Consider the following 13510-nt stretch of genomic DNA (forward strand, 5'->3'; position numbering starts at 1 on the left):
AAATTATCCGAATATCGCGGAAACCAGCCTAACTAGTTTGGGAACCAGTCAACGATGGTCAAAGGTCACCAATTCTGTCAAAGTAGCAACAAAATATTATTATGTTCCTGGTCGTTTGTTTTTATCGACATGTGTAAATAATGGTTTAGTATAACAATATGTAATGGAGAACAATGTTTAGCAGCATTCTGATGTAAACCTGATCTGTTTGTAACAAAATAGAGGTTGAAAAAATGAGTGGATTTGTAGGAGACTTGAGTCCACAACAGACAGCAGTATTGGAGAAGGTATATAATATGCATATGTAGAGCACTTGCCTTCTAATTCACATTTTATATTACATAATATTGTGAAATATATTGGAACAGTACTGTAATATAATTAAGGAAGTGGTCAGAGGAATCTTGCGTTCTGTCTAGTACTATATATAATCTAGACATTTTCACTTGTGTGTTCTAAGCCTCACTCATTTGGCTTAATTATCGGGATGACTTATTTTATGATCGGATATTTATGCCCATCTTCGAAGAAGATGGGGTATATTGTTTTGCAGATGTTGGTCGGTTACGTGAGGCCTGTCTGTCCTTAGACCAATCCGTTTCTGGGTCATTCTATTAATTTTTGAACTTTTAATTAAGGATAAAAAAATGGTAGATTTTAAAGGTTTATAATTTACAAAATTTTGGTTTAGCCACGTGCATATGGTTATTCTTATAATTATAAAACTAATCCATAGTGGGAAAATAATGTTTAAACATTATTTTAAATATGTTTCTTGTAACTTAAAATTGACTTTTCCAAACGTTTTGTCATAAATACCATACATGTCACTAGTCCCCAGGATCGTCCGTGAGACTCACGGATTTTCAGTCCATCTCCCAGTCATACGGAAATCAATTATCATGTATCAAACTAAATTGATAATTTAGCCTAATTACAATGTACACCTTGTGGTTGATGTAATTTATCACTCTATCGATAACACTCTATCGATAAAAGTTTAACAAGGTCACACACTGATGACATTCTGCAAACAGGTGTGTGTATTGGGCTATTTTTAGATAAGGCAAGTGGTGCTGTTTACATAAATATGATAAAGACAGGAGCTGGTTAATGGATGATTAATTAGGAGTACAATTGAATAGATAAAAATCAGACCGTTTCAGTGGTGTAATGGTGATCATTACCACTGATGGCATAAGTGAGAAAACAACTTGAGATAGGTTAAAACATTTTTTAACAGCTATAATTTTGTATTGTTTTATTTTTATTGAGTAAAAAGCACTTTTACAATATAAATCTAACAAGAGCTGTCACAGGAGACAGCGCGCTCGACTATTTCGATGCTGGATAGTAAAACTTGCACATATGAGGAAGCTGGAGCTGTCACTGGAATGTTTAATGACTCCAATGGTGGATGAAGATATTGCACAATAGCTTGAGTCTGTGTCAAAAATATTAAGTAACAAGAGAGATAAAGTGTATCAAAACACTAAGTAAGTATAATTCTAAGCAAAAGGGGGCATAATTCATGAAATATTGGTGCAAGAGTTATGCACCTTGTGTCATAAGATGTGGGTGATGATGTGGAACAACTACTTCAAGTTTGAATCAAATCCATTTAGTAATAATTTTGAGATAGGGTGAAAATGCATCAAAATTAACTTTAAATTCTAAGTAAAAGGGGCATAATTCATGAAAAATTGGTGCCAGAGTTATGCACCTTGTGTAATACGATGTGGGTGATAAGGTGGAACAACTATTTTAAGTTTGAATCAAATTCATTTAGTAATACTTACTGGGATAGAGTGAAAGTGCATCGAAAACCTTAACCTGAAATTCTAAGTAAAAAGGGGGATAATTCATGAAACATTAGTGCAAGAGTTATGCCCCTTGTGTCATATGGTGTGAGTGATGATGTTGAACAACTTTTTTAAGTTTGAATCAAATCAATTTAGTAAAAACTGAGATACAGTCAAAGTGCATCAAAACTTTAACCTGAAATGCTAAGTAAAAGGGGGGATAATTCATTAAATATTGGTACCAGAGTTACGGACCTTGTGTCATGTGATGTGGGAGATGATATGGAACAACTACTTCCAGTTTGAATCAAATCCATTTAGTAATAACTGAGATAGAGTGGAAGTGCATCAAAATTTTAACATGAAATTCTAAGTAAAAAGGGGGGATAATTCATGAAATATTGGTGTGAGAGTTATGGCCCTTGTACCATATGATGTGGGTGGTGATTAGGAATAACTCTTTTAAGTTTGAAACAAATCCATCAAGTACTTACAGAGATAAAGAGAAAGTGCATCAAAACTTTAACCATGGTGTAGACGCGGAAGGACACCGACGCCGGGTCGAGTAGGACAGCTCTCCATACTTTGTATAGTTGAACTAAAAAGGTGAAATGGGTTTATTTCCAATCTGTTTATGCTGCTACTCACATGCTAAAAATCTAGGAAGGTCTAAAAGACCTGCAGATTATTTACTGGATACACCAAATAAAAAAAAGAGATATGCCAGTAAATTTAACCAATTTCTCTGCTTATTAAATGACAATTAAACAAATTTAAATCAATATTTTTGTTGTTTAAAATGTTTTAAAACGCAACTTACAACCCCTGAAACCATTGCCCAAATCAGTTAAACAACTTAGAAAGGAAATATGATTGATTTTATGATCTCATATTCGACCAAACAATTTCCTATTCCTTAAAAATGCTGGTGGATAAAATCTCCTGGATTTTTATAAAAATCTCCAGGATTTTCAACTGAAATCTCCTGGAAGGTTGACCAGAAACTTGGCATGTATGCATTACTGTAACAACAGATAAAATTTCCTCTAACTAGCTAGAACACATTTAAATCTGTCAACATCATTGAAAACATTATTTTGTGAAACAAAAATGTCTCAAAGGTTCAAAGACTTCATAAAATGAAAATTGTTTCTACACAGATTATGAGAGATCTGCTCACAATCAGCGTTACGAAAATGACATTGTACGGTTAACAGGCGCTATATTTGACGTTAACATTCCGTTTTAAAGTAAGATTTCCAAAAATATTTTTCAGCAATTGTATAAAACATAAATTACAGACTTGTTTTCTGTAATGTGTGTAATATCTGTTTTTAATAACAAAATGTCATTTCCGTAACGACAACGTTATGGAAATGACAGTTACGGAAATGACAAATTGTTTAAATTTTGTCACATCACGCAGCTTTATTTAGTCTAAATAAGTATTTTAAATTCAAGGTGTGGAACCATGTACGCAAAATCTACAAGTGGGTGTTATTATGCTCTTAAATATAGATACAGCAATTTGGCTAAAATAAGTGTTACGGTAATGACAAACAAAAAGTATACTCACTAAAAATAAAACATGTTGACCATCAGAATATATGCATATTCCATTATATTTTGTAAAAGACAAAGTTCTTTAAATGAAAAACATGACAGCATTATTCTATGACACCCCTTTAAGGTTTAGGAGTATACCACCAAAACACAGAATTTTTTGATAAACGAACAACATCGTTACCAATATTTTAACTGACCATTACATGTTCTGCCGTACTGTCCCGTACTTAAAATATTCTGAAAAAGTTGTCCCCCTTTGAAAATGAATGCCATTTGTAAAGAAATAAAAATAAACAATTGCTGAAAACTGTGTTCCACCTAGTTATGTGAAATTTCAACACTCGCACGCTATTGCAAATGCATCAAAACAAACTTGTGTAACAGTTCTTTGAAAATGGTGAGTTTTTAAAGGAGTTTGACTGTCCGGAAGATGGACCCCTTTAGGCAGTCCTTTTCCGGAATTCAATGTTTATATCAGTATACTGACACATGTTTTGTAGTTTTTGTAATGATAGCGTATATATTACTCTACAAATCTATTCTATTACGCTACCATCTAAAGTTATCACACTGTCCTGAAACATCCTATTATTTGGACTATTATGTGCTAAGACATGAAATTATGATACATATGAGAGAATCATGTGTAGTTTATAAATTTAAGTATTATTCTTTGATTAGAAAATTAAAAGACTTTAACAGGGCAGGAGAACTCAAAACTGAACTCAAAGACTCATTGCAAAAAAACAACAATCACACACCACATAAAGCAGTTGATTTATTTTCTGTTAAACTTGTCAGTATAAACAGAACCAGAAAGAAAAAAAAATCCAAAAAAAATCCAAAAACAAATTCAAAAACTTTTCTGATTATTTCGAGGTTTGTTATTTATACGATAAACAATGCTAAATAGATAACAATAGCCAAAGCTGTAAAACACTTTTATGCCTCTTTCTCGTAATGCCGAGCCTTCTCATTGATCCGAGTCTTTTGAAAATTAGCACTTGCAGCTATTTTCTGTTTTTAAATATTATGCATGTTGTGACAAACCATATGATAGTTAAAAAGGAATAAAAAGAAGAAGTATTATTCACATGAAAATAGATATATACACAACAGAAAATTTTGGCACAAAATTTGCTTATCTAAATCACTGGCGTAATATATAACCTTATAAGAAACAGTAGCCACTTACTGTAAAACATTTTTGTCTGCAAACACAATTATTTATCTGTTCTTAACTGAAAAAAGAACTTAAAAAAAAAAGCCTTAGTTTTTGAGAGCCCATACAAATGATCGCATGTCTCGGTTCAACAAGAAAGCAGCTGGCTGTTTCAGAGGGTGAGGGTCATCATGGTAAAGCCTGGATTATTCGTTGACAACAATCCTTAGAATTTTTTTTCATGTGGACTTTTTAGGTTTAGATGTTGGAGTATCAGACTATAGCAAAATCTCTTGAAACTTATATCTGTTCCTGACAAGAACTTAAATACCAGTTAAGGGGCTCGGAATAACGAGAAAAAGGCATAATTATATTATCTGCTGATCAGTAACTGTTACTAATCACAGTAAAGACTGCCTTCAGGTAGCCTAGTGGTAGAGTGCCCGCTTCGAATGCGAGAGGTCGTGGGTTTGATCCCTGGCAGCGTCATACCAAAGAAAAAATGGTACTAGTAGTTTCTTTACTTGGTGCTCAGCATCACTATAAAGTTGGGCATTGTGCTCACTGCTACAGTAGACACCATCGTTTATATGACTGAATTTTTTTTGAAAAAGCTGATAAATCCAAACACACACACACACACTAATATCAGTTACATAAATTAAGCAAATATAACAGCACCTTGTAAAGCAGCTATAGCTGTGACAATCACTACCTTGCCACTCTCTCTCCTCAAAATTCACACTGGCCATAGCTTTATCAGATCAAGTGGTTCCAACGTTGTTTGAGCAGTGAATTTTACGCCGATCAGATGGAGAAATATGGCCGATACTACAAATTTCCGGTATTGTAAGTATGATTTTAAGTATTTTCTACCTGTTTAATAACTAATCAGATGAAAATGATGGGTGCACCGGGAGCGCAAATGTGTCTATGTTTTAGCACATGTGTCCGTTTAGCTGAGATATGCGTCGTTTATTCAAACACTTCTGTACAGTTTGGCGGGGGTAGGAGATTTTTGACAGTATTTGACAATATCGTATCAAATACTGTAGTAACAGTGTTAATCGGGAATAAGTAACTGTTAAAACACTTTTTATGTAAAGGGCTATCTCTTTAAACAAAACTTGTGTATTTTCATAGACTTATTCAGCGTTATTTTCTGAAAATCGCTGAAAACCTAATGCAATGCCGTTTTGAGTGGGTTGCTATGCAACGGTTCAAGTGATACCGTTCTGTGTCTTACTTGCGAAGTATTATCCGTCTTAAAAACAGTCATTCAAGCCTAACAATGAATAAATTTAGTGAGTTTTATAGCATTTTAATATCCCGCTATTTCTAATATATTGTACATCGAACAATATCATTAAGTAAATAATAGTAATAGTTCGTAAAAACAAGAACCAGTTCACGGATATCTATCTTCTCCGCGAATGGTACTGAACAGCATACCAAAATCGGGTTGACTCTTTAAATCAGTATAGTTAAAGCTGGTTACTTTTTAGTCCCTTAAAAGCAATACATTGAGATTTCGTTACTAATTTGTTGTGCATTTAAGCTGTTCATTCAAAATAAATAAACTTTGGTCCTTGATATAAGTATTGATCAGGTGTTTGTACATATTTCATTCATATTGCTGTGGTAGCGTTCATTTATTTTCAGAGAAATAAATCACAGAGAACGTTAAAATTGGCCTGGGAAAAGAGAAGATTTTATAATTTTGTCCTCCATAAAACAGAAACGACGTAATAAACATCTATGGTCGCCGTTAAAAAAATGAAAATACAAATGAAATACAGACACCAATGAAAGAAAATAAACCGGACCAGCAATACTAATAGAGATGTACCACAGTTGTACTATTTAACTTTCTCTAACCAAAGAAGAAAAGCCAATGGGTATCAATTCGATTTGATAAGAGTTAGAAATATTGCAAAATAATGTGTCTTTTGCTTCAGAAAGTTGTCTCAGGACAGCCTTGTCACTTGCAATGTCTTAAAAATCTGTCTCTTCCTCTGTTAATTCTTCAAACATTTCATCACATAAAACTCGTTCTTTTAATACCTTACTGTGAACAGGTTTTTTCTTGATATTTTGGAACTTGAAGTTGGAGTTAGCAGTCATTTTGTGTGTGTGTGTGTGTGTGTTCTTTTATTCACTTTGACTGAAGACATGGAGAAAATGCTCTTAATCGTTTGCTTGATGACACGTCTCTATCAGTATTGTTGGTCCGTTTATTTTCTTTCATTGGCAGGCCCGGATCCAGGGCCCGGCTGAGGGGTCCGTGCCCCCCTCCCACTCCCCAGTTGGCCGAGAAGTGACTTATACTCATCAAAGATGCACCTCAAAATTTTGACCTAGAAATGCACCAGAGGCCACCATTTCATACCTGTATTTCAAAATTTTCCAGGGGGAGAACCCCCTGACACCCCCCCTCCCGCCCGATCAAGAGGGGAATATTGTCCCCTTCAATATCTCCAAATTTAGACCTAAAATGCACCACAGGCCGCCATTTTATGCATATATTTAAAAAAATTCTAGGGGAGTTAACCGTACCCGCCCTTAACCCCTACCTAACATGGGCAAAGGCGCCCCCTCTAAAACATTGCGCCTCGGCGTTGATGTCTTTGTTCAAGACTGGTGAACAAAGACTGGTGCCCCCCTCACAGTCAAAAATTATTGGATACGGCCTTGCATTGGTGTCTGTATTTCATTTGTATTTTCATTTTTGAACGGCGATAGAGGTTTATTATGTCGTTTCTGTTTTATGGAGGACAAATAAAATCTTGTCTTTTCCCTGGCCAGTTTTAACGTTCTCTGTGATTTATCTCTCTGAAAATAAATGAACGCTACACCAACAGTATGAATGAAAATATATACAAACAACTGAATAATACTTTTATCATGGATCAACATTTTTTTATTTTGTATGACCGGCTTAAATGCACAGTAAATCAGTAATGAAATCGCAATGTATTGGTTTTAAGGGACTAAAAAGTTACCAACTTTAACTATACTGATTTAAAGAGTCAACCCGCTTTTGGTATGCAGTTCAGTACCATTCGTGGAGGAGAAAAATATCCGTGAAATGGTTCTTGTTTTTACGAACTATTACTATTGTTTACTTAATGACAAGTTTGACAAGTTTATTTCATTTCTTCCAGAAGGTCAGAGACCCATGAGGAATAACAAAGCATATATACAAATGATATTGTTTGATGTTCGTCCTTGCATTATGTTTTTGTGTTGATGTGTTTTGACAATGTCCACAAAAATATGTTAAATGTTAAGCTAACATAAAAATGTAAAAGTACAATAAATTAGAAATGGCGGGATATATAATGCTGTAAAACCCCACTAAATTTATTCATTGTTAGGCTTGAAAAGACTGTTTTTGAGACGGATAATACTTCGCAAGTAAGACACAGAACGGTAATCCACTTGTTCGCGTTGCATAGCGAAACCCACTCGAAACGGCATTGCATTAAGGTTTTCGGCCAATTTTTTCAGAAATAACCCAAAATAATTCATGAAAATACACATAATCTTTTTAAGAAGAGGTAGCCCTTTACATAAAAAGTGTTTTTATCAGTTACTTGTTCCCGATATAACACTATTCTTGATGCGATTTTGTCAAAAACTGTCAAAATCTCCTACCCCCGCCAAACTATACAGAAGTGTTTGAATAAACGGCACATATCTCAGCTAAACGGACACATGTGCTAAAACATAGACACATTTGCGCTCCAGGTGCACCCATCGTTTTCATTTGATTAGTTATTAAACAGGTAGAAATTCCTTTAAATCACACTTACAATACCGGAAACTTGTAGTATCAGCCATATTTCTCCATCTGATCGGCGTAAAATTCACTGCTCAAACAACATTGGAACCACTTGATCTGATAAAGCTATGGCCAGTGTGAAATTTGGCAACCGATGCTGTCTAGCAAGATCTTCTTGTCAAATTTTTAAGAATCAAATATCAGACATGACCTGTTTGCAGTGGTAACTTCATGGGTCTTGTGTTGTACAATAATGACAACTTATTTGTTGGCTATGTAAAATAAAAAAATGGTAAATGAAAACAAACAATTTATTAATATAGGTCTAAGAAAAGTTAAATGAAGGATTTGTTTTGTTTTTCAGTTCCGACAAAATGTGAAAGATGTTCTCAAACCAAAGCAAGGAGATTACTATTTGTTACGTTGGCTTAGAGGTAAAGTGGATAATGCTAAAAGAATTCAATTTTCAAACTGTGTTGTGAGCTTCATTTGCAATATTTATTTGACATATAAAAGTAAATATGTTTGAGTTACTGTCCGTGATACCATATAATTAATTTATGATATAATATGTTGTTCTGAATCATTACTTTTTGTGCATGTGTCAAGTTATATGTACTTTTGTATTTAATATTCTCTCCCAGATAAATGCGTCCATCCATATCCACCTCAGCATTGGTTTTGATGTAACACCAGCATTATGCTGTTAATAAAATGAGCCGTGCCATGAGAAAACCAACATAGTGGGTTTGCAACCAGCATGGATCCAGACCAGCCTGCGCATCCACGCAGTCTGGTCAGGATCCATGCTGTTCACTTTCAAAGCCAATAGCAATTAGAGAAACCATCAGTGAACAGCATGGATCCTGACCAGACTGCGCGGATACACAGGATTGTCTGGATCCATGCTGGTCGCAAAGCAACTATGTTGGTTTTCCCATGGCACGGCTCAAATGGTTGTTTGAAATTATTCATTTGAAATTTAGTTTATAGAGACGAAGAGTTTGCTCTTTAATATGAATGAAATAAATTTTTAAAAAAGGGTCTTTACAAAAAAATTAATGCCCCCGACACCTCCCCCACTCCTCACTTCTGTTGCCATTAGTTGAGATGTACTTATATTCTGGATTCTGGAGAATATGAACAGAATTTTAGATTATCATTGTATCCTTAAAATGAAATATTAAGGAAGAGAAATTTCGGATAATAATTTAGCACAGTACATCAGTTGAAGTGGAGCTTTGATAGAATTAAGAGCTGCATGTTATAAAACCCATCTATTCATATACTTTGTATAATCTTGATTTTAATAAATAAGAATTTTATTGTTAAGATCTATTTACAATCTTTTACTATTGTTTTCATCCTTCAGATATTTATTTAATTCTTGAAGTCACATACCTCATACCTTTAAAGTGCGTCATTCAGAAATTTTAGAATTCAGATGTTTCCTCTCAAAAATCCATTAAATGTGGGTACTGTGAAAGTGTAAAGTGATCAGTGGTATAATAGAAGTATTAGCATATAACTTTTGCAAAATGAATATTATAAATTATGTATATTCTTCTAATGTTGCTATGTCAAAATAATGTGGTTGGTATGGCAACCAATAGTGATAAAGAAACGGCAGATCCTACAATAACTTAAGAGTAAAAGGTATTTATTCTTGAAACTAAGTACATGGACAAATGACAGTATGGAAAACATGCTTATTAGCTCACCTGTCACAAAGTGACAAGGTGAGCTTTTGTGAACGCGCGGTGTCCGTCGTCCGTCCGTGCGTCCGTCCGTAAACTTTTGCTTGTGACCACTCTAGAGGTCACATCTTTCACAGGATCTTTATGAAAATTGGTCAGAATGTTCATCTTGATGATATCTAGGTCAAGTTCGAAACTGGGTCACGTGCCATCAAAAACTAGGTCAGTAGGTCTAAAAATAGAAAAACCTTGTGACCTCTCTAGAGGCCATATATTTCACAAGATCTTCATGAAACTTGGTCAGAATGTTCACCTTGATGATATCTAGGTCAAGTTCGAAACTGGATCATGTGCCATCAAAAATTAGGTCAGTAGGTCTAAAAATAGAAAAACCTTGTGACCTCACTAGAGGCCATATATTTCACAAGATCTTCATGAAAATTGGTCAGAATGTTCACCTTGATAATATCTAGGTCAGGTTCGAAACTGGGTCACGTGCCATCAAAAACTAGGTCTGTAGGTCTAAAAATAGAAAAACCTTGTGACCTCTCTAGAGGCCATATTTTTCATGGGATCTGTATGAAAGTTGGTCTCAATGTTCATCTTGATGATATCTAGGTCAAGTTCGAAAGTGGGTCACATGCGGTCAAAAACTAGGTCAGTAGGTCAAATAATAGAAAAACCTTATGACGTCTCTATAGGCCATATTTTTCATGGGATCTGTATGAAAATTGGTCTGAATGTTCATCTTGATGATATCTAGGTCAAATTTGAAAGTGGGTCACGTGCCGTCAAAAACTAGGTCAGTAGGTCAAATAATAGAAAACCCTTGTGACCTCTCTAAAGGCCATATTTTTCATGGGATCTGTATGAAAATTAGTCTGAATGTTCATCTTGATGATATCTAGGTCATGTTCGAAACAGGGTCATGTGCGGTCAAAAACTAGGTCATTAGGTCTAAAAATAGAAAAACCTTGTGACCTCTCTAGAGACCATACTTGTGAATGGATCTCCATAAAAATTGGTCAGAATGTTCACCTTGATGATATCTAGGTTAAGTTTGAAACTGGGTCATGTGCCGTAAAAAACTAGGTCAGTAGGTCAAATAATAAAAAAACCTTGTGACCTCTCTAGAGACCATACTTTTCATGGGATCTGTATGAAAGTTGGTCTGAATGTTCATCTTGATGATATCTAGGTCAAGTTTGAAACTGGGTCAACTGCGGTCAATAACTAGGTCAGTAGGTCTAAAATTATTAAAATCTTTTGACATCTCTAGAGACCATATTTTTCAATGGATCTTCATGAAAATTGGTCAGAATTTTTATCTTGATAATATCTAGGTCAGGTTCAAAACTTGGTCACATGAGCTCAAAAACTAGGTCACTATGTCAAATAATAGAAAAAAACGACGTCATACTCAAAACTGGGTCATGTGGAAAGAGGTGAGCGATTCAGGACCATCATGGTCCTCTTGTCTTTTTATTTTGTTGCTATGGCAACAATTGTGGCAAAAGTAAAAAACAAAAATGACATAAAAATGGATTCCAAGTTAACTCAAAACATGCAAAATATTTTTCATGAAACATTATAATGGATATATGGCAATATGGAAAATATGTAGGTTCTTTAATTTTGTTACTTTGGCAATAAATGTAGTTGCTTTGGCAACAAATAGTCCAACAATTTGAGGAAAAGCAGACTTTATAATAACTTACAATGTACAAGAGATTCTTTCATGATATTTTGCGACATGCGCATTATTATGTCTCCCCCAGGAGACATATTGTTTTTGCCCTGTCCGTCCAATGACCCCTATTGATTTTGGGGTCACTCCGTCAAAGGTCAAGGTCACAGGGGCCTGAACATTGAAAACCATTTCCGATCAGTAACTAGAGAACCACTTGACCCAGAATGTTGAAACTTCATAGGATGATTGGTCATGAAGAGTAGATGACCCCTATTGATTTTGGGGTCACTCCGTCAAAGGTCAAGGTCACAGGGGCCTGATCATGGAAAACCATTTCCGATCAATAACTGGAGAACAACTTGACCCAGAATGTTGAAACTTCATAGGATGATTGGTCATGAAAAGTAAATGACCCCTATTGATTTTGGGGTCACTCCGTCAAAGGTCAAGGTCACAGGGGCCTGAACATTGAAAGCCATTTCGATCAATAACTGGAGAACCACTTGACCCAGAATGTTGAAACTTCATAGGATGATTGGTCATGAAGAGTAGATGACCCCTATTGATTTTGGGGTCACTCCGTCAAAGGTCAAGGTCACAGGGGCCTGAACATGGAAAACCATTTCCGATCAATAACTGGAGAACCACTCCACCCAGAATGTTGAAACTTCATAGGATGATTGTACATGCAAAGTAGATGACCCCTATCGATTTTTGGGTCACTCCATTAAAGGTCAAGGTCACAGGGGCCTGCACATGGAAAACCATTTCCGGTCAGTAGCTTGAGAACCACTTCACCCAGAATGTTGAAACTTAATAGGATGATTGGTCATGCAGAGTAGATGACCCCTAACGATTTTGGGGTCACTCTGTGAAAGGTTAAGGCCACAGGGGCCTGAACATTGAAAACCATTTCCAATCAATAACTTGAGAACCTCTCGACCCAGAATGTTGAAACTTCATAGGATGATTGTTCATACAGAGTAAATGACCCCTATTGTTTATTGGGTCACTCCGTTAAAGGTCAAGGTCACAGGGGCCTGAACATTGATAACCAGTTCCGATCAATAACTTGAGAACCACTTGACCCAGAATGTTGAAACTTCATAGGATGATTGAACATGCAGAGTAGATGACCCCTATTGATTTTGGAGTCAGTCAATTAAAGGTCAAGGTCACAGTGGCCTGTTCATGTAAAATCATTTTTTGGAAATAACTTGAGAACCACTTGACCTACAATGTTGAAACTTAATAGGATGATTGGACATGCAGAGTAGATGACCCCTATTTATTTTGAGGTCACTTGATCAAAGGTCAAGGTCACAGGAGCCTGAACAGTGACTTGAGAACCACTAGGCCAAGAGTGTTGAAATTTAGCGGGATGACTGGACATGCCAAGTAGATGATCCCTATTGCAGCCAACCATCAGTGTCTCTTTGACTTTCGCTCCTGACCCCTATTGACTTCTTGCCTATAGGACTTTGCATTTGGGGAGACATGCGCTTTTTTACAAAAGCATTTTCTAGTTTTATTTTATTTTCATCATTCATTCACCGATCTGTCCTATTAGTCCCAAGTCTTGACAGGACAAGAGATTTTCTTCATGAAACTTGGGGACATAAATAACAAGCAATATGTAGAACATAAAGTTCATGTTATTTTGTCCCTTTATTCATCTGTCTGTCCATTCACCAGTGACAAAAGATAGTTCCTTTATTAACTTTCAAAGTACAATAATTTTTTGCATGAAACTTGTTTTATAGATTGTACTAACTTAAAGGTTATTTTGAAAATATGCAGGTTCTCCAA

General features: G+C 35.4%; 1 protein-coding gene across 3 annotated transcripts in view; it reads left to right on the top strand.

Moving 5' to 3' along the window:
• Positions 1-28: 28 nt before the first annotated feature.
• LOC123534130 (SEC14-like protein 2) overlaps positions 29-13510 on the top strand; it is a 45653-nt gene continuing 32171 nt past the window's right edge. For 2 of the 3 annotated variants that reach the window (XM_045316219.2, XM_045316220.2), the window contains exons 1-2: positions 29-287; positions 8679-8748. In XM_045316219.2, the coding sequence (XP_045172154.2) occupies positions 234-287; positions 8679-8748 (124 nt within the window). In that variant the 5' untranslated portion in view covers positions 29-233. The remainder of the gene's footprint in view (positions 288-8678; positions 8749-13510) is intronic. The other variant, XM_045316218.2, reaches the window with a different exon arrangement.

Source organism: Mercenaria mercenaria, chromosome 12 (genome assembly GCF_021730395.1).
Source record: "Mercenaria mercenaria strain notata chromosome 12, MADL_Memer_1, whole genome shotgun sequence".
Classification (NCBI taxonomy): domain Eukaryota; kingdom Metazoa; phylum Mollusca; class Bivalvia; order Venerida; family Veneridae; genus Mercenaria; species Mercenaria mercenaria.